The sequence below is a fragment of the Gallus gallus genome, chromosome 4, assembly GCF_016699485.2.
Source record: "Gallus gallus isolate bGalGal1 chromosome 4, bGalGal1.mat.broiler.GRCg7b, whole genome shotgun sequence".
Classification (NCBI taxonomy): Eukaryota; Metazoa; Chordata; class Aves; order Galliformes; family Phasianidae; genus Gallus; species Gallus gallus.
This window is the reverse complement of record NC_052535.1, coordinates 58078465-58100971: the sequence shown is the minus strand read 5'-3', so window position 1 is coordinate 58100971 and position 22507 is coordinate 58078465. Positions and strand designations below refer to the sequence as shown.

General features: G+C 40.2%; 1 protein-coding gene across 7 annotated transcripts in view; it reads right to left on the bottom strand.

Annotated features, from left to right (window-relative positions):
- BMPR1B (bone morphogenetic protein receptor type 1B) overlaps positions 1-22507 on the bottom strand; it is a 238763-nt gene that overhangs the window by 8238 nt on the left and 208018 nt on the right. For all 7 annotated transcript variants that reach the window (NM_205132.2, NM_001397879.1, XM_040698737.2 and 4 more), the window contains 6 exons: positions 14506-14608; positions 13444-13546; positions 7530-7626; positions 6604-6742; positions 1619-1811; positions 905-1202 (listed from right to left, as the gene is read on the bottom strand). In NM_205132.2, the coding sequence (NP_990463.2) occupies positions 905-1202; positions 1619-1811; positions 6604-6742; positions 7530-7626; positions 13444-13546; positions 14506-14608 (933 nt within the window). The remainder of the gene's footprint in view (positions 1-904; positions 1203-1618; positions 1812-6603; positions 6743-7529; positions 7627-13443; positions 13547-14505; positions 14609-22507) is intronic.

Here is a 22507-nt window from a genome sequence, read left to right as displayed (position 1 = left end):
AGGCCTCACTAAGAAAGATGGCAGGTAAGTCGCTAGTGAGAAGAGCACATTAAACCACCTTTTCTTACACTCTGAATAATATCAGTTCAAGATCTGTAGAGATTTTTTTATACATACATACTTAAGGGAGCCCACAGTTTCAAAGCTGACCTCTGAAATGGAAACCTTCAGTCTATGGCCACATTTCTGTGCTTGGAAAAATCAGAGCATTCATAACACACATCTCCATTGGGACCAGCACTGAGCTCAGGCTCCTTGTGAGCAGAGCAAGCAGCTGTCAGAGAGCAATGACTTCTTTATGAATCCCAGGAGCAAGCAAGTCTTACTTGTCTGCTCTTTCTAAGTTGTTTAAACACATAACCATTTTTAAAAATCAAATTTAAAAGCCATTTCAAAAATCAAATCTGTACTTTAGCAATTTGATTTGTTGGAAATGAAACAAAACACAGCCCAAATGGGGTGTTTTTCAATAAATCCCAATTAGCAACATGTGCAAGTGATTAGTACTATTCTATATAAGTTATGAATTAATTATTTAATTATCAGACAAGCTGAAAGCTTCAGTGACAAGTTTACTGATGTGAATTCAACCTGTCTGTGCAAAGTCCTTTTAACAAAGGGCAGTAATATGCAGGTTGATACCGAGCATTCAGTGATTAAAGCTGAATATTTATACAAATGCAACAGATGTGCTCAATTACTGGAAAGCAACCATTGCTACACCTGGAGAATGTGTTTATGCAACATCCACACAGGCAGCTGCATCTCACGTATGGGTGAGCACTGCATGAAGGCGATGCGCACACGATGCAGGTGCTTGCTCCCACATGCAGACTCATGCATACAACACAACCAGCATGCGGCTCTTACCCAACTTTCCCTCAGCCTGCTTAGCTCTACTCACCTAATAAATTTAACAGCCAAGCCCAAATCTGCTATACAGCAGGTTCCGTTCTTTTTCACCAGGATGTTCTTACTTTTTAGATCACGGTGGGCAATAGCCGGTTTGCCTTGGGTACTGAAGATCTCTGTATGTAGGTGGCACAAGCCACTAACAGAGGAGTAAGCCAATTTTAGCATGCCTTTTGTGTCCAGGGTGGTGGATTTTAGGTAATCGTAAAGGGAGCCATTCTCATGATAGTCAGTGATGAGATACAGTTGGGTCCAAGAGCCTGTGCCTTTAATGTCTGCCGCAATGAATCCTGAAAAAAGCAATAGCAGGTTAATTCTTCTCAAGGTGTTTTTGACTGCTCAGGAGTCTGAACTGTCAGCCACTTCCATATTTTTTATTTTAACAACATACTCAATTTCTTTTACGTTACTTACATGCAGCTATGCCTCACCTTTAGCCTTTTACACATTTTCAGAAAGCCTAGATACTTGAACACAGGTGGCAGAGCCAGATGTGTGATTTTTCGAGCAATAGCCATATCCCCATTATTTTTTACCTGCATAGTCATCCTTCAAGCCTTTTTCTTTTCGAAAGTGCAGGGTGACTAACTGCAGAGCACAGCAGGTAACAAAGCACGTAAGAAAGGGCATCAGACAATGACGAATATAAAGTGATTAAACCTAAGAAAGCCATTGCTATCAAATGATGATCTTTAATTTCACTCACCGAGAATATTTTCATGCCTCATCAGGACAGTTTGGTAGATTTCTGTTTCTCTGAACCAGCTGGCCTCCTCCGTGGTAAAAAACACTTTGACAGCTACCTTTTCGCCACGCCACTTTCCCATCCAGACTTCCCCATAGCGACCTTTTCCAATCTGTTTTACCATCTGAATCTGTTTTGCTATGGTCCTTTGAACCTGTAAAATGCCAAGACTCACAGTGAGAACTCGCTCTGCAGAAATTTTCTGCATTCATTTCAGTCCTTCGTCTTCGCTCTGAACAGCAGAATACGCAGCAGTTGCAAAACAGATTTCAACAAAACTTTGCCATATGGATGCTCCTCATCTCGCCCCAAGGGACAGTGCTAGTGAGGCCATTCTTGTCCCTGAGAAGAAGCCTTTCTATCTCATTTCCAAAGGCTTACCTACTCAGCACCTTTGAGACAGACTCAAGATCACCAAAATTACTGTGAACAGCTTTCTATGACCTTCCTTGAAAGTCTTATGGCTAATAATTCCAAAATATTAATTTGTTATTAGGAACCTTAGCTATTACTTACCCAGTTAGGATCCAAGTGCCCACATTAATTTTACTAGGAACTGATGTAAAAATGAAAGCATTTGTCCAGCTCTAGCAGAAGGTCAGTGCATTTATTTAGCAACTTTGCAGAGGTACACATCAGGTAACAACAGACTATTCATAGTAGATGGGACGATTCTACATTTAACAAACATTTATGACAACAAAAAGTCTTGGACAAATGGAGACTAATATAGGATTGGAGCATGTCTGAAGATCATGTATTTCTGCAAGCTCACAGAAGAAAAGTTAAAGGAGATGCTGCAACATGACCCACTGGTATTCATGGTTGACTCAGCCTCACCTTGGTGTGACAGGACATTAAGATGTCACCACAGCTAACAATTTTTGGTTTTGTAGGATTTTACAAGATTTTGCAATTTCGTTTTATTCTAGGGTTTTTCATCTGGCCCAGGCTATTAGTAAAATCTGGATAAGTGTCATGTTGAGGTCTCTAGGTTTTGCCACCACCCATACACAATTCCTGAGAAGCTAATTGCAACAAGTCTGCGCAGTCTGAATCTCTATGAAATCGTAATTCCAAGAATGTCTGCAACCCTGGCTGACAAAAATGATCAAACTCTGATTTTAAAATCATTTGCTTCCTTCACTATCCCTGGAATGACCATTGAAACTCTCAGTCTGGTAATGGAGAGCAAGACCGCCACAATCCTCCTGAAGTATGACTGCATGTCCTAAGACGAATTCAAAAGCTATTAAGTAAGGTCTATTGCCATTTGTTTTGTAAATAAATCACTGGTTTTCATGCTAGACAATTTAAAGAAGAAAAATATAGAACGACATTTATGCAAAGCTATTTCAAAAGTTCCAGCTTTCTTCATTGCAATTTACATGCAATCCCATTTTTTCAGCCCTGCAATGTGTAATTAGGGTTCCAAGATGGTGGCTGCAATGCCATTCTTTTTTATTAACATCAATGAAAGCCAAAAACAGAGATCAGACTGAATTTTTTAAATTGATTTATTCTCTTTTATACTCCTATATAGTGATTGAACAATAGTTACATTACATTGGAATTTTGCTTTAACATTTTGTAATGTCATTTTAGCATTGTTGCTTTCTATTCCGCCCATTTTAAAAATGCATCCTGAACAATAATGCTGTTATACCAAATAATTCAATTTGTGCAAATATATGTAATGGCATCATAAAGTACATGAAATTACAATACTTAATGATGAAAAGTTCCTTATTATATTACATTAAGAAAATGAAAAACACATTTCTGTTATGGGTTTTCAGGCGGCAGAATACTATGTGAGGGCCTTAACTTGGTTTGCTTTTGCTAGAATTAGTCAGATGATTTACTGTGAACAATTTATATTATTTTAAGGAATTTAGCCCTTTCTTGAATCGGATTATGATTTTTAGAACCAAGCAGTTAATCAAAAATGCTAGATGAACTAATTCTATAAGTATGCTGAATGATGTATCCATGCAAATTGTTTACAGTGATTTTCTTCACTCATTTCTAGATTTTGTTTTGCTGATTGAGTTCTGTGACCCACCAGGTCCCTGTGTCCCATTGTTTCCTTTCCTTGACTGCAATCAATCCAACTGCCAACTATTCCTAACTTCTGCATTTTGCTTTTTTGATCTTCAGCTAAATGTCTCCATCTAATGCAGACTAAAATTCAGACAAGCAAACCTTCTGTAATTTCAACATTTTGAACAGAGGGGTTCATTCCTAAAGCTGGGGTGCAGTCTACTGAAAAGCAAAAATCATTGGAAGAGAAATTAGAAAATAACATACACGGAAAGGCAGACAGGGAACTCTGAATTCTAAAAGCTCTTCATACGCAACACTGAAAAATTTCTCATTTATGTACTCAGCATTTTACCTCCTTTCCTGCTTTTGAATGTGGATTCACTGGAACATTAGCTTTGCGTAAACATCTTGTGTTGGGCAGTGGGGTTCTGCTTGCTCGCACTGACTTGATTGTACCTGAGCTTATTGGCTCAAAGCTTTTTAGTTACAATTTGCTGTACTTCTTCTTGGTTTAAAATTTGATTGGCGGCATTTGACCTGCAGCAAACTTCTCTGTCAAACAGCCCAGGAAAAGAATGCTTGCTGAATGTCAAAATCTAGGTAAAATCTTGGTTAATGCTTGTTTTTGGTGTAATAGCTGTACTCATTGGAATAAATTTTCTGCACAGGAGGAAGACAATACTGTTTATCATAAACTTACATTTTGAAATAAATGTGAGGGTTATGTTCCTGAAATAATAGCTTTGGATGTTTCATTCCTTGAATAAAAAATAAAGCAGTTGAAAACAAATTATTCCACAATATAGTCTAGAGCATTATTGCCAGGCACTTCCTGTATGTTTGTTTCAGGCGTGGGCCCAGAGGTACTAAGCTGTGTACTTCCAGCGAGCATGTAGTGGTTGTAGCTGTCTGGGAAGCGCAGCAAACATTTATTATTATGGGCAAGTTTCACTGTAGCTCTCTTTTTTTTTTCTCTTCCACAGAAAATGACTATTTAAAGGGAAAGTCTAGGAAAAATGCTTGTTTTCATAGGCAAAGAGAGAGCTAGGGACAACAGTAAGAGCACAGATCCCACCTTCACCCAGCTGAGGCTCACTGAGATGGAGGAAGGTATAAAGCACAAACTGTCACAACCAGTTGTTTTTTTTTTTTTCAGCTTTCTTGTCCCAAGGGCATCCTTTGGATGAAGTATTGTGCCATGAACAGCTACGAGATAGACTGGGCCACCTGCTACCCATGTGGGCTGCTAGGAACACATAGTCTCAGAGGGAAAAGACCAAGTTCCTCGTGTTCGCTCTAATTACAGTATTTCTTACAGAGCCATAGAAACAGCTAGGTTGGAAAAGACCTTCAAAATCATCAAGCCCAAATTCTGTCACTATAACAAGTAGTTATAAGTGCAGAGCAAGACCTTGATGTGGAAGGCAAACAGCAATTAAGAGTCTCTCACAACCAAATAAATTGGAAACTATCATTAGGAATGCACCTTGATATTAAGTATGATCCATTCCTTTCCATGACAGAGCTTTTCTAAAGCCTAAATGTAAATGATGGTGTTTTTCCTCAACAGAGGAAAATGACCATGGCTTTTCTATGCTCAGAACCATTCACAACATGCACTTGTTAGCTTGCCTTTTTTTTTTTTTTTTTCCTCAACAGCTATGGTGTGACAAAATTGGATTTAAAAATTAAAAAATAGCACTCATCATAAATGAGACTCTAAGCTCCTACTCCTGTCAGAGCAGATCATAGAATGGCTTGGGTTGGAAGGGACCTCAAGGATCACGAAGCTCCAATCTCCCTGCTGCAGGTAGGGCCACCAACCTCGACATTTAATACCAGCCCAGGCTGCCCAGGGCCCCATCCAACCTGGCTTTGAAAACCTCCAGGGATGGGACATCTACAACCAAACTGAGTCCAAACTGAGTCCATTTTTAGCCAGCCACTCAACCTGTTGCCTCATTTCAAGGAAATAAAGTTTCCCATTTATTTTTCTCTTTTAGGTTTAAAAAACAAGATGTGAGAGCAAAAAAACAATGATAGACAGTACTTGGAAATTGGGCAACATCACCAGTAATACGACCACTACAAACTAATCAGTTTGGAACAGACTAGGGACATATAATCTCTGAAAAAAGAAAATGAAATCTAATTTGTGCCATTCTTTCAGTGCTAAAAAGCAACAATGGCCCTTGAGAACACAAACTGCTGAACAGAATTGTTTTGCTACAGAAAGTAAAGCCACTGCCTTTTTGGCATGTGAGCAGAGGGGGTTCAGCCATCCTGCAGTCAGTTCAGAAATAATGGTAAAGCTCACTCCATCCCCATGCCTTTAACCTTTGAGATTACCTCAGCACAAGGTAAAATAATTCATTCTTGACTTCTGAATGCAAAGTGAAGTCTACACATAAAAAGGTTCCGCATTCGATGAATTGCAATTTCTTTCACATAAAGCCTACGTGTCAGTGTTGGAAAAGCTATTGTGTGTTGCACATAAAAAGTGAGAAAATAAGACTGCAGGCTAAATGCTGTCATTTGCACTGGGGTAAATCCTGATAAATTTCTGTGGTCTCTGTGGGTCTCTGTTCCCCCTGTGGTATTCTAAGTTAAGAGAGGAATTAAAAAGAAAACAAAATAGAACAACTAGGATTTTTGGCTGAGTATACATGAGGAAAAGAAAAAAAAAAAGTCTCCTGATTCTAATGCAGTTGTTTGTCAGCTTAAATCCTTGTCAATTCTAGGAGAAAAAAAAACAAATAATAACAAATGAAAGACAAACCTTAAAGACCCAGTGCCTCTTTTCAAACAGTTAAAAAATACACTTCTTGCGCACCGTTTTGTTTCTCCCTTTACTCCTTTTTTCCTCGTGAACTGACATTCAGATAATGTTGTTTCCTTACCAGGAGAGGGAGCCCGGAGCCGCTGCCTGAGCTCTGGGACTGCTCGATCAGATCCTTCAGGGATTCTCCAGGGGGAATGTAGGTCTCGTCCTGCTCCAGCCCGATGCTGTAGCGGGGCCTGGCTTCTTGCCGCTTGTACCTGCCGTTTGTACACCAAAGTTAGCTTCCAACGTAATGAGCAGGGTTACAAAGGGTACGGAACATTACCCTCCACGTCAGCCTCGTATATAGGCACATGGCTTCCTCAGCTTCTCTGACCAATATTTTCAGTTTTATTTCTAACAAACCGTTTTCAGCATCAAACCTTTAAGTATAAAACTCAAAGACTGTGCAGCATGCTATGAGCTTGCAAAGCTAAGAGATGCTTTTCTTACAGAACCTTAAAACAAAGACCAAATAAATATGCACTTTTATTTTACCAACTGCAGTGGGTCTTTTAAAAGTAAAAGGAGAAACAGTCATGGGACCCGGGAGCATTTAAAAAACACAAAGAATTATTTGAACGTATGTAGATGATGCTAATATTCTAGACACACTTACAGTCCTGTATTCCCCTCTTTTTTAAGATCGGTTCCTCACCACATAAACACACTGAGAAGCCGTAGGTTTTTTTGTTCTGTATAAACTATGTCCTGTGGCATTCTCAGCTTCACTAAAGAGCAATTTGTGCTTCAAACCGAAAGGCTTCTTATGGTGCTGGCTGAAAGATTATACATGGAATACATCGCTGAGGTATGTCTGTGATTAACATGAACAAAGTACACATTCTTTTCACATGATAAAATTACATCATTTCACTTTTTTTTTTCTTTTTTCCCATGAGGTGCATCTTAATTTTTTCAAAATTTTGAGTCCATAAAAAGACAAAAGTTAGGAAGAATATCAGCATTATCAGCTAATGAGCTGATAAAAGGTTCCTTATTTACCTGAAGTAGCAGAATATGATGATAAGCACCAGTAGTATACTACAGACAGTCACCGAGATCAGCAGGGCCTTATGGTGAATGTTTCCTTCAGCAAAGTCTGGAGATAAAACAGAGCAGCAGGAGGAAAGAAGTGAGAAAATTTGGCAAGGGAGATGCTACAAAGTTTCAGTGTGAAAAAATGCACACCAAGCACAAGGTTGTTGAAGCTGTGGATGCCCCACCCCTGGAGCATGATGGGGCTTTGGGCTGTCCCTGCCCATGGCAGAGGGGTTGGAGATAAGATGGTCTTTAAGGCCTCTTCCAGTCCAAATCATTCAGTGATTCTGACTCTGTGATTCTACTACAGCTCTGTACATAATGTCTCTGGATTTCACTGGTGTTTTGTGCATGTCCTCATTGTCCCTCACCCAGCAGGGTAGAACCAGTGCCCACAGGAGCCCATGTGCTGATGCAGTACTTACTCTGTCAAAGCATGTATTTGCAAGTCCCTGTTTGACTCTGAATGAAATCAATTAGGAAAATCAAACCAGGACTCACTGCTCTGTGTCTTAACCTATGTGATCAGCGAGGACATGCAAATATCTTAACTCTATATCTTAAATCACTGGCATCTGATTAAACAGTTAATATAACAAATAAATTATTGTGTTTATCCTAGTAGGGAAACAGAGTAGACCACCCAACCCCTGAGAAAGCAAACCACTAAAGGCTTTGTAGGTGTATTTCCAGCACTGCAGAATAATCCACCTCTCTGATCCTGCTTAAACACTTAAGTGGGCATTTTTTTCCTCATTCATTCCATAGCAGCCCTGTGTGCCAGAAAATACCGTATTGAGGGGAGAAACCATCCTTGCAGCAGTTATTCTGTAAAACACTTTGAAGATGAACCATGTCAAATAACTTGAGGAAACACCACTGCATGAAAACTACTAAGCTGTTTCAGTCAGTCTTTGCATGGAAGACTAATACTGTGCTTTAAAGTGCATCGTTAATCCCTAAATTTGTATTCTTGACTCAGGCAAGTGAAACTGACCTTCATCCACGCTTCCCTACTGTAAACCAAAGATATCTGGCACTGCTTTTCCTTTAAACACCCCAGTCTCAAAATTAGATGTCAGCATGTACACACACAAAGCATTCTCCTGAAGTTGCTATCTGGAGTACTGCAAATGAGGATAACAGTTCCTGAAGCTCTCCCAGCCATGCCACCTTGCATCTTTCACGCTAATGCCGAGCACATCATAAAATGCAAGAACTCTATCCTCATCGACTCATCCTGGAATAGTGCTACTACATTTCAGATTTACAAGGGTAATGAGACAAGGAGATTCCTAAGGGACTCTTAGCTTACTGTCAGGCTCTTTTAGTTTAAAGATCCAATTTCTCCCTCCGTTTTTGTGCCCGAACTATTCCTTCCCTTTCCTTTTTCATTACAAACAGAGATTACCTCCCAGTGCACCTTTTGATCATGCTGGTCATGTTTTAACCTGCCATTACCTGCACCCGGAGCATTAACAATGTAAACATTCAAGCTACAGCCAATGCTTTTGAAAGGGGACACCTACACGATGTCTATCAGGAAAACACCAGAGCCCGTCGTTCCCACTGCAGTGGCAGATTTCTACCTGGGCTGGAGCTGAAATCGAGAGCCCATTGGGGGAACCCAGCCCTATCCTGTGACCATGTGGTCTGAAGGCTCTATTTCATTCTCCATAAGCAGCCTGGGTCTGCCAGCCACTTCCCTCTAAAATATGTGGTTTGTAACAGTTTAAGATGTTGCAGTGCATCAGCCGAGGAGAGGATAAATAGGGATCTGCATAGATGTGTGTAGCACTAGTGTTGCACTACAACTACTTGAGATATGCCAATATCATTTACATTGACTATGTGTATTTGATTATGTACATCTGGGAGAAGGATGATAAAATGACAGCTCTTAATTGTATTGTGATCATTTTAAATGATTCAAACACTGTGCCCAACTTTGCTAATGGGCTTCTCCCATTCAGACAACTAAACAAACATGGCTGTATTTTCCCAAAGGCCAGATGGCATCTTGGAAGCATTGCTTAGCTCTAACGCAAACTTGAGACTTCAACAGAATTTTTCAATAAGTGCAAGGAAAGCATGCAAGACATGAAGGGATGTGTCAGTGTGGCAGTAGGTGACAGCTCCCTGCGCACATCACAGCAGGTATGCAACCAGCTCTCATGGAAAAGGAGAATGACTTTCATAGGTCTTCATATTTATTTGGCCACAAAGGAAGAGAGGCTACAGCAATGCTAAATCGGCTGTTGTCTTGTCTTTCAAACACTTCCTATCGGCAGAACTTTGCTTGCTGGCTTGAGGACTTCATAAACCAGCTAGCACATGGACAACAAAACATTAAAAAAACCTGCCTCTCTTCTTCCACATGTAATGTCTGTTTGTCCTGCTGAACTGAGGCGGGCTGGTGCTGCTGGAGACTCACTCCTCTCTCCTTCTACAGATCAGGATGCTCCCCACAGTGTAGCAGGATAAAACTGCACTCTCCCTGCACCATTTTAGGCAGCTGAAACCACCTCCAAAGAGATGGACAGGACAGCTCAGCCATGAGTCCACTTGTCTCTGCGGTGGCTACCAGAGGGTGCAAGATGGAGAAGCTCTGCTCTTTAAGAAGGTTGGTGCTGTGCTTCTTACTGTTATGTTCCTTGGCAACTGCAACGTGCCAAGCAGCTGGGATATGAGAATAAGCAGCAGCTTCCAAGGAGGCAGCAGTGAGCTATGACTGTGAGCCCAGAGAGTGGAGCACAGAACAAAGAGTAAGTTTGGGAGGCATTATCAGGTACCTTGACTCACACATAACAGCAAAGCCCAGCATGCGGTATGTTTTCAAACAATTTTAGGTTGTAAGAAAACACGGATATGTGCAGGTGTCAGTTGTGATCAACACAGAAAGGGAGAAGTGGCAACAAAAGCAGGACCTCCAGTAACACCAGCCTGCCTCTCAGCTGCTCTTCTGTGCTTCCTCCCTTCTCCCCCTCCCACTCATTCCACTTTGCCATCTGCAGGGCCATGCTGATGAGTGCTCTGAAAATGCCACACAGCAGCCTGAAGGGAGAAGTCAGGGTGTCAAAGGCTCTCCTCCTTCCCTGTTTCCTCCAGTTCACAATGTTAAGATTATCCGAGTAAAAATGGCAGTGAAATCCGAGGCGTGGAGACTGTGTGCACACATCAAACTCCATCGTTCCTCCAATCGTTCCCTTGCCCATTCATCACTAGCTCTACAGGCAGAGAGCCAGACATGGTGGCACCACCACTTCTGCTTATACAGGCTTTAAATCAGTAAAGATATATTTCTCCTTTCGACTGGTCTCAGTCTGCACTTTCACAGGGATTTCTAGGAATATCTTTTATTGTTTAAAGCAGAGGTGTTGTTTCAGACCCAGTTACAATTTTCATTTCCTCAATAAGACAGATACATAGCTGGTACAGGGATTCTGTGGTATCATTTGGCTATTTTAACTTGCCAGTTTTGTACCAAGATGAGCTCAAAACTTAAGCTTGGCTCTTACTTTCTTCCATCTTGCTCAAGAAAACCCTGCTTTGACCAGTGCTAACTCTTTGAGCTCCCACACTCATACGCATGGCTCTCCTTTCTTCTCACAAGGAGAGGGTAAAACTGTCTTTCAGCACATACCAGGTCTGGAAAAACACTTCCAGGACACAAGCCGCTTGCCTCTCTGGAGATGTTACCTTGGTGTGCGGGTTAATTTGCAGTTCAACAACCTCTGACCTGCAGCTGGACGATCTCCCTAGGCTCTGTTTCCCATGAGATATGACCTTGGATGTAAGTTCAGAAGCCAAATTTCTGTTTGTTTTTTAAATGCCAAGTAGCATACATACTTTTCGTGGAATCCTGGAGGTCAGGAAGCTTCCTAGAAGCTTGTTTTTAGGTTAATCTTCCTTTTGTCGTACTTCCAGCTTGTGAGAAATGTAATGTACAAGTCTCACAGCTCTCATTCAATCATAGCCAAATCTAAAAGTTTCCAACAGACATAATGACCACAGTGCACAGTACTGAACAACGGCAACAGTGGGCACTCAGTATTTGTACACAGCTGCACAGAGGATCCTCTAAGTGCAGGCTTTGCTCTGAGCTTTTAAACCAGCATACAGCCATGGCACATTGAAACAGCTCTGGCACCAGGAATGACATATGTGCTTAAGGCTTTAATAAAGGTGCTGGCTTCAGCCCTGTTCAGCCACATGGAAAGAAGCAGCTCCTGGAATACACTGTCAGGACACTGGTAGTGCACAAACTTAGCTAAAACAAAAATCCTTAGAATACATTGAATGATGCATTGCCTTTTGTTTGTCAGTATAAAATAGACATTTTGCAATATAAAATGGCTAGAGTCCTGCTCCAGCCCTATAACATTATTCTTTCATCAAAAAATCTATCTGCTGCTTAATGGGTCTGCCACCACACTGCCCAAGCAATGGTTTTTTACTCCATGTACACCCACAGCAAAGTCAACGTTGATCCAAACAATTTCTGCCACCATAAAAATCTTGTTTTACTGTTTTCTGTAAAAGCAGCGGATAGAATAGCCAAATATCTAAAAACTTAATAAGGCAGATGCCTAATGTTTGGCATTGATTCAGTACTTTTAAGTAGCTTTAACGTAGAATTAACTCAGCAGAGAGAAGAAATCGTCTTCCCAACCGTAATGATATTTATTGATACACTAAGTAAGTGTGAACAAATATTGACTTCCTTTTGGAGCTTCTCTCTCAGTTCAAATAACTTTTTAAAATGAAAAAAAAAAAAATACACAACAAAATAGTACATAACTCTCATGTTGGAAGTTGGAATTTTATGAGGTTTCACTGATTTAATGGCTTGCTAGTAAATAGTGAAATATTTACATACCACCCTCCACAGGCCTGGCTCTGCACTCCATCTGTGCAGAGTTTCATAGGCGTGAAGGGAACGGCTTACATGAGAGAAGGCTTTCTCTGAGCAGGCATTTATGTGTAAGTAGCTGCTGTTTGCCAGTTTGGATTTCCAACTCAGAATGCCATGATTACAAATTCTCCTGCAACCTTGAACGGGTTCTCACAGACTAAATTCCATGCTGACCACCACAGATCTTGGCCATTGTTGCCGATGCCAAGAGTTTATGAAGGAAGAATGTTACACTTAACCCAGGAACACATTCTTTAAAATGGAATCTGCCATATCCAGCCAAAATAGTTTTATCAATTTTCAGAAAGTAATGTTTAAACAAAACAAACAAACCTAAACCTGACCTAGGCTTGCCTCAGAATCTACTTAAAGTTAAAACACTTCCATTTGTTCTTAATAACAACACACGCACAAAATAATAGTAACTGCATTGGTTTTCACTTTTCATTTTATTTTGAGTTACATTTTTCAAGTAGAAAATCCACTTCAGTGGATTACCGGGTCCTATAAGTAAGAAACGCTTTATGGATTTCAGTCAGTTTGAAATGCTAGATTAACCTCTACAGATTTTGGTCCCAGATGTGTGTGCTGTTATGAACAGATAGAAGATTCAATTTTATTATCAGGCTAAAACCATACACAGTGAGAGCCATCCCCTGCCACGTGCAACTTCAGTCTTTGGGAAGACCACTAACAGCCAGCAAGTCTATGACAATATTGAACAAATAATGCATCTGGTGCTCATTGCACGTGAGCAACACGAATAACAGCAGGAATCTGCAACTATGGGTCAAGACACTGCTCTCTACTTCAAGAAATCCAAACACAGTTTTTAGTGGGGCTCATCTCTCTAATTATGTACACTTGGATGTGGGTGTTTTGGTTATAGCATTGTTTCTACCTGAGACACAAAAGGAGATAGCAGAAAAAGGTCAGTTTGGGCCTGGATGTACTCTCCTTTACCTCGATTTTTCAGTGGTGGCAGCGTTGGGTGAAGATGTTTGTTACAGTAATCTTGGCCTGTGCAGCATTCAATAGATCTTCTTTGGTGTGGAATAGGAGTGTCCTGAAATACACAATTTCAGAGAAAGCAAAGTAATTAACTGTGTCGTAAGTAGACACACTCATTCTGACACTGCAGAAAAAGACACATTTGGTAGCAGGTTTGCAGAATATTACAGATTTCCAGGATGTGTGGAATAAGGATTTGTGCTGCTGAATGCATCCAAAAAACAAGTCATCTAAATGATTAAGAGATTAATTCCCCTCTCAGATATTTCTATTGATGCCTTAGTGCTGCAGAAGGAGCCCACTATCATTAAGAGCTCAAAACAGAGCTCTGACTGTCTCCTGTGTGCATCAGTTGGAGTTGCAGTATAAAATAAATCAGTATATTATAAAACATAGTTTAGCCAGAGTAACACAGGAATTTCTGAATTGCTGCATGGACTTATTTACCTTCTGCTGCTTCTCTCATGGAAAGCAGAGCAAAACACCTTCCATTGACTTTGAAGCAGCCCTGGCTAGAGTGTCCCTGTACTCAAGTAAAATAATTTAAGGACAACTGTAGAAGTCAAATACTTCAGAGTTCATCTTCTACTGCCCAGACTCCTGCAATTCCTGCTGCAAGACTTTCTCAGAGATGCGATCATCAGACTTTCAGCATTGTGAATAGCACATTGCAACTGCATGTAAGAAAAAGGTTGTTGAGGTCCATAAAACAGCATCCTGACTAAATTTACTCTGGGACTTAAAGAATTAAATTGAATTTCTCTAAATTCAAACTTTCTCTGAGCAGGGGTGTTGTTGGACACAACATTGATAAAAACAAAACCTTAAGTTATTGAAAGGAACAGCTATAACATCACCATCACAAACATTCTGGGATATAAATACAATCCCCTCAGCAGCTTTCTGCCAAATGAACAGAAATTGAGCACATGACCATTTTAATATCCGCTGACTGCACTTCAACTGAAACACATCAAAATCCAAGCAATACTTAGGCAGCCAACACTTTCTTACCCGACACTGGAAGTCCGAGCCCTCTAATCCTAGACATCCTTTGGTGACCAAATGTCCACCAGAATCATCTTCTTCTATTATGGTGAAGCAGTAGCCATCAGTGCTGAGAATTGAAAAGAATGAATCAGTAAGAGGTTCCGAAGTGAAAAACATGCTGCTAAATACAGTCTTCAGCATTGTTCCTTGGAAGGAAAGCCTGCCATTACCAAAGCGACATATTTCCTCCAGCAGTATGACAAAACATGAAGGGCTGAAGCACTATTGCACATGTGGAAAAAAGCAGGTACCCATGCAATCTGCTGTAACAGCACAAGACAGCTGACAGCATGACATACTTACCTATCCAAAATTTCACAGCCACAAAGCCCACTAACATCTTAATTCTCTGTAAACACCTTCAGCCATTGAAGTGCGTAGGCTTCGGAAACCTACATAAATGCAAACAGCAGTGCTACAGCAGGTCTGCCCTGTGCATGGGAAGAAGGCATGGCTACATGCACAATGGTGGGGATCTGGAGAGAGAAACATTTTTGAGATACTCGCTGTGAAATATTATTAAGAGTGATTTGTGATTCCTGTTTTAGAAGTATTACAAACTGCAACACTGGTGTGCGAGTCCTTGAGTTATCATCAACACCCTTCATAACTGTTTACTTGGATTACAATCTGAAGTTATCCAAAACACTCCCATTTACATGACCGTGTCCCATGGAAGATAAGTATACTAACAGATGGCTAGATGGTGCTGGTGATAAATGTCCTTCCTTGATGAAGGTCAAATGCCTGCATGCTGCAGGAAGGAGGAGGAGGGTACAAAAGGGGGGCTTCATTTTACTGAGATTGCTATGCATTAATTTCTAATTACTGATGGGGGACATGTAACATAAGTGAGGAACACAAGTTGACTGATTTGCAGGAAAAGGATCCAAAAATAAAGAAAATTCTTTAATCCAAAACATTTACATCACATAAAATATTCCTTTATTTTCACAGGAAAATAACATTGGTTATTATGCTCAGCAAGTATTTTTCTGAGGAGAATAAACTCAGTTAAAAAAAGGAAATAAAAAGAAAAAAGGATTAGAAAATTTAAGCACCGCAAAATTTCAGATGATTTGCTCCCACTGGAAGGAAAGGAAGTCTAACAGATTCAGTAAAATCAGTAAAAATCCTAACAGTAGGATTCAAAGGGTGCTGTTACACATGGAATAGATAAACACCATTTGTAAGTATTAGCTACAGGACAGACAGATGCTGGCTGGAAAGAATCATGTCAAACATTTGCAGTGGCATATTTTTATATTAGTGGTGCAGGGTCTAGCCACTGTAAGCTTATTACTTCAAATAATAATCTATCACTGGTTATTGACTTCTGGATTTGAAAAGTAACCAATTGTGTGTTACAAATTGCTTTCTCAGAGAAAAAAAGAGCCAGGGATTCTACTCCTCTCTGATACTGTGCATACAAGCAAGGCAAAGGAGACAGCTGCCCTTCTGGGCAACAACCACCTTGATTTCATTGCCGAAGCTTAAGATAGGAACGATAGGATTGCCAAGAAGAGAGACTGTAAGGAATCCATTAGAGTAGAATATTATATTAGATTAGATTTTATTTGTTTGCATGGTGCCTTTGATTCAAAGTAATGAGTAAGTGTAACCCAGGGGACAGAGCAACAAAACAATAAATTGCAATCCAGTGAAACACAAAAAAGAACTCCACAGCTAACAATCCACAGCAAAAACCAAAACTCTCTGTTCACCAAAGGACAGCGGCGGAAGGAAAAGCCAAATTGTTTGCAGAAGGGAAAAAAAGCAGCAGGAAAAAGTCAGCAATTTTATTTCATTTCTTCTGACTTGCTGTGGGACTCTGATCCTTTGCTCATTTTAGAAAATTGAATTTAGGATCCTCAAGCACTTCAGTCCCTCTGCAAATTTTACTTCAGATTTAAGAAGACAAACAATATTACACTAGATAGAGCAAAATGTAAGGGTTATAAAGCTCCAACAATAAGGGTAAATCATGTTCTTTATAGGCAACAATAGAGTAATGAGGGAAAAGCATGAGAAAACTAAAAATAGCAATGCTGAGCAGAATAAATATTGGTTCCAGTTGATTCTAACTCTAAAAAAAAATAAAAAGTGTTCATACAGTATAAGGATTCTTTGTTTTATTGTAGATTTGGGGAAGAGGTAGAGGTGACTCTTCTGAAAAGAACAGTCTTTCATACCCGCCCTCCTGCCCTGAGCTCTTCTCCTGGTTCACGGGCTGTCAGATGAACTGTGCATTGCAAAGAAAGGGCATGGCATACTCCTGCTGGTTTATTGACTTACCTGCCTCAAACTTCCCTTATTCTAACAAGTTAGCAACAATTCAGCTGTGTATCATCTCTAATTTTATGTTTAGTTTGGTGACTGCACAAATAGAAACATATGCACACTGATGGCATATACAAAGCAATACTAAAAACACGTTCTCCACTTCCAACCAATTTGTTTTTTAATATGTGCAAATAGAATTCTGCAAAATTTGACTCTGAGAATCTGAGACTGCTGTGTAAAGAAGGAATTCATGCTGATGAGTACAACCCCATACACATCCACTGACCTCCTTCACTAAAGCATCAGCTTATTAAGGTATGATGCAGGAGAGCAATTGAACGCAAGTTGGATGTGATTGCTAATAAGCACAGATTTGGTATGTCACACATTTGCCAAGAGTGAACTTTCACAGCCAAGACAAATGCCAGGGAAACAGAGGGAGTTTGTAGCAGAAACACTGGCAGGCGCTGATGTAGAAGGTGCTGCTACAATTACAGATTACCTGAGTGGAAGAGGTGATCTTAACCAAGAGCTTTACTAAATGTCAGAAGAGAGGAACAGAGGCCAACAGTTCTGCAGCTGCTCACACAGATGTCCTTACTGGCCGACAGCCATTTCTCACAGAAGATGCAATACCTTAGCTACCAAAACTTGACTGCTGAAGATTTCCTGTCCTGCTTTCTATATGTGTGATACAGCCAGGCATGGCAATATATAACTTGGAAAAGCAGCATCGTTGCTTCATGTGATTTGGTGCCTATGACAAACAGATGGGTTAAATAACTTGGTGAAAAGAGTCCTTACGTTTAATTCTGTTTGCAATTGAGTCCATATGGATGTTATAATTTTTTCCCCTCCTCCCCATTATACTCCTGGTTTTGATATCAGAAAGAACTACACCGTCTTTTCATTTTCATCCTAGGGAACATGGCAAACTTCTGTGTTGTTTTTAAAAAGTGATTAAAAACTGTTAGAATATACGATCTCCAGAAATTAGGAACTCCATATACTTCTATAAAGATTGGATAAAATGATCTAATTCAAAAAATGGCTGGCTGACTCTTAATCTGCATTTATTTCACCTATTTTGTGATATTATTCACTTAAGGAAGATGATGAAGGCCAAATTCAGCAAAACGATGCCTTTGGATATCATCCGTAAAACAAGAGCCCCCTGTAAACATGCTCAGTACAGGCTAATTTTCCAGAAGAAATAATACACTTAGTGGCTGTGCATCAGGGAAGTAACATGAAACCACACAGGAAGGAGAGCATTGCACAGTTGTTGAGCCAGATGCACCTTCACATTTCACAGCTACTTGAAGGGCAAGCAGAGACATACAGACATGACCAAACATAGAAGATGGCCTACAGAAGGACAAAGTTTCTGGCCCCACTAGTCTTTGAGATGGTGATCCTGGTCCTACCATGTTCTGCTGTGTTTCATACCCTTTGGCATCACACTGAAACCAAAATGACGATGTAGAATGTAAGGTCATCAGGGTGTTCAGTGACAACTCTACTATGCTACAGACAGAGCGTGGAGGGGAAGATACCCAACATACCTTAGCAGAATATCTTCTCATATATCCTATTTCCCATATAGGTCTCTCCATCAATATTATCTCTATATGATCTTCCTAGACATGACTCAGCCTATCAGATGTGTCGCACACTGCTTTTATCACAAATCAGATCACAGTTTCCCCTGATACCTGGGTCACAATGCAGAATTCAAGACATAATGCCTATCCAGGCTACATGCTAAGTATATGAGATTTGGGAGGTTTACAGACCTAGTAGCGTAACCTTGGGTATGACAGTAGCACCAAGCACGGGTACCTCTCTGCACATTCACCAGGTCTCTCCAGTACCTTTTGCTTATGTGCAAAATCCATTTCAGTAAATGTGAGAAATATGAAGAAGGAAACTGTCAACATAAAGCTATATACTTTTCTCTATTCCCTTTCCCATTTATTTTTTCCTTTTGTTTCTTTTGTATAAAAAAAAATTAAACACTGGCCAAACAATTTATTTTACCTGGCGTTAAGATTACAGTACAGTTGAATATGTATGATATACTTTCCTTTTTAATGGAAGGGCAGCTTCAACATGAATACTTGCTATTTGGAAACGTTCTCTTGGTTTAAGTAAATTCAATATGCAAGGGAAATCTTGGGTACTCTAACACAATAACACTAAAGTATTCCCACATGCTAGAAAAAGCCATCTGAAAGTAATGCAGCAGGTCTCTGTACAGGGAGATTGGACCTGCATTACTGTTTAGCACAAGGCATACATTAAAAACCGATACCGGTAGCCTCTGAGCAAAACTAAGAGCAAGCAGTTTCTGCAGCATGGTTCAAAAGGGTGGGATGGGGATCTGGACTTTGGTTTGAGCACTCAGGGAGAAGTCACCTGTTGAGCCATGTATGGGACATATGGCTGAAAGGGAAAAGAAGGAAAGAGTGGAGCTTGCAAGGGTTTGTTCACTTTTCATTTTATCCATCAAAACAGACTTATTTGCTTCCCGTGCAGCCCTGTATGAAGGCTTACATTAAAAAATAAAAATAAGCTAACATGCAACATCTCATCATAGCTCCTTCATTAGGAAGTGTTTAATTTTACACTAAAACTTAAAACTGACTAAAAGAAAGGGTGCTTGAACTCAGTGCTTTGGCCCACTGTTAAAGTCTCTACATACCAAATTACAAAGAAAATTCAATCCCATTATCTAGAGAACATGAAAATGAGAATAAAATCAGTCAGGTGAATTATCACCTCTGGAAATGCTGAGAAAGCAACTTAATTTTATTGCATTAGATAACCAAAGCTACCTCAAGACACAGTTGGGCAGAAACCATAAGAAATTAAATTCTATCAACCTGATCCCTAAAACTGCCAGCGTTTATTTATGAATGTAAAGAGAATACAACTAGGAACCTAATCAGCCTCTGCCTCTATTACAATCCCATTACGCTTATAGCCAATTAAACTCAACAATACTTTTAAAAATATGCAACTAATTTTGACTAGACACAACTGCCCATGTGCTCATTTTGCACATACAAAACTTGAAATGAAACAGTAAAACGAGGTCCTGGTTGTTTCAAAGCAGCTCTGAACTTCCTTATTGAGAGCCTTTTATGAACTGCATAGACGTTCAAAAGAATGAAGTTCCAACACACCATGGGTTAGCACACCCTTTACAAGCAGAGGACCATGAACCTTTTACAAAGACCTTAATCATAAGGGCCCCAAGTGCATTAATGAGCTTTAATTACCCTGAGTGGTATGGTACCCTCACATCACCCAAACACATGTTCTGCCCAGGAGCTCTACTTAAGCTCAGGCTTGAGTACTACATCCCTTCCAAGCTATGGTAAGAGAGTGCCTACCTTTAGTTCCCTCTCCTGCTGTTCCAGCCTGGGACTACCTGGCTGCTTGCTACAGCTATCAACAGACCTAGATTTGCCAGGTGTGTTTAGGTACACTGAGGGGGACAGGGTTTTTGTGGGTAAGGCATCAGCTAGCACCGCTATCACCCTCTGCTTCTGGCTTGGTCCACCACGTACAGCAGTGTCCTTTCACCACTCCCCACTGCTGACACTTTCCCGATGAAATGTCCCTCTAATGGGTCTTTCAAAACTTAATGTGCTCATGGATTGATCCATTTTAAAGAATGCTCTTCAAGCTAGAGCTACTGATTTGTTGTTGATAAAGAAAATAATGTGCATTTGCAGCTGTGGTATCACTGAGTGCTTCCTGAAGGATGATTGCACTTAAGCTGAAAAAATACAGAGAAAGAGTAATTCTGTATAGAAACGCAGAAGGCTGGTCAAAGATTTGACACAGATGTGGCTTAAGAATACTGATTTCAAATTTAAAAAAAAATACAATTACAGAGAAGACTTTAAATGGCCACCAGATGTCCTCATTTTTATATAAACATTCAAGCTACTAGTTGTCTGCTCAGTATGTGTGTCCTGATAGATAAATATTTGTGGTAGCAGACCAAAAACTTGAGCAGGGATAGCAGACTGCTATTTATAAGAGATTTCTATTAGTGACTGTGGTGGGACTGCCTCTTATATTCCAAGGCTTCTAATTTAGCCACAGTTGGAACTGCTTTTCCATTGAACGCTGGGAGCCCTCCTTGCTCCTGGGCACACAAAAACCTCCCCTGTTCTTGTGGAAGCCTCAGTGGGAACAGTGCATGTTCTGAGTCAATGTAGCTCAGAACTCTGCAGGCTCCACTACAGCTCAAATCTTGACAGACTGACAGAGCTTCAATTCTTATCAAATGTAGAAAGTGTTTAGTGACTATATGTGAGGGAAAAACATAATTAATGCAATAACTTTTAATCTGGAACAGTTCATTTATTCTTCAGACAAACAAAGCACAATCAATAATATTTCAATTTCAATACAGTGTAGTTTCCTTTAGAGTGAAGTTAAATGAGAATTCCTGAGTGCTTTCAAACTGTGCCAATAGTCATTCAGACTAGCACAAAGCATGAAAGTTACAGGCTGACTAGTAGAATGCTCTCAAAGCATGAGGAAACACATAATCCCTGCTCACCTGACTGAGCTTGGTCAAAGCTTTTGAGAGACAGATACTGGAACGTTAGGCTTAGGACTCCCTTGTCACTGTAAGGTCCCTTTTCACTTTTCATCCTTAATTCCAGCTAAGTATAAGGAATTTAAGAAGCAAAAGATTGACAAAGTTAAGCAGGTGCAGAGAAGACAAGGTGTGTTGTATTCTTTGTTGTCTTTTGATATCACTGCAGCTCTCGTATCAAGGTAACAGGAGTTACAGCCATGATCACTATCCTGAAAAGGATTACTGCTGGTAAACCATGAAGGTAGGGTATTTAATTTCAAATAATCTAAATTTTTAATTTTAAATTTCTCAAAACTCTTCAGCAATTATACTGTTGGTCATTGGGCAAGTTGGATAGTGCTCGGGTGACAGCACAGGATGGGAAAGAGGAGTAGCTCTGGATAAAACATGCAACAGTGTACCCAAAGCTGGAGTATAAACCGTTCAATGAGTCAGTTCCTTAGCATGGGTCCCCTTGTGCTTCATAATTAATAGATTCAAGTCTTCTGCATCTTTCCTGTTGATGCATGCAAGGCAGCGTGTATGAAAGCAGTGGCTCTTGCTGGGCAGGAACAGGAAAGATGATTCATGCTGCAGGGGATCTGTGAACTGATTACAGAGGGAATTTTTATAGCTTTTTTTAAATGGACTGCCATTTGAGAGTAGTTAGGTCCGACTTCAAGCTATATATGGGTTTGAAGAAAGAAGGCTGAAAGGGGGAAGTAGTATTTATGGCTGTCATCAAAAACTGTGATACACCTCAGTGTGAAACTGCAGGCTGAGCTGAGCCAAGTCAAGCTACAGAACAACACTCATAAAAATCCCAAGAAATAGCAATTTGTCTTCAACAACATTGTGTTTTTCCTTGTCTGTCTTCTTAATGTGCTGCCTGGAAGAGCTAGCCAGTACTGACACAATGTTAGACAGTCTCACTTCAAATATAACTGCATACACAACTGTCTCATCCAGTTGGGTTCATATCTGTGTCCTGATTTGATGCCTCCCACAGTTGCACAACTCCACTAGACCAGAGCAGGTAGTATCTCCAGTATTTTACTTGTTTTTAAGTAAGCAGAATAA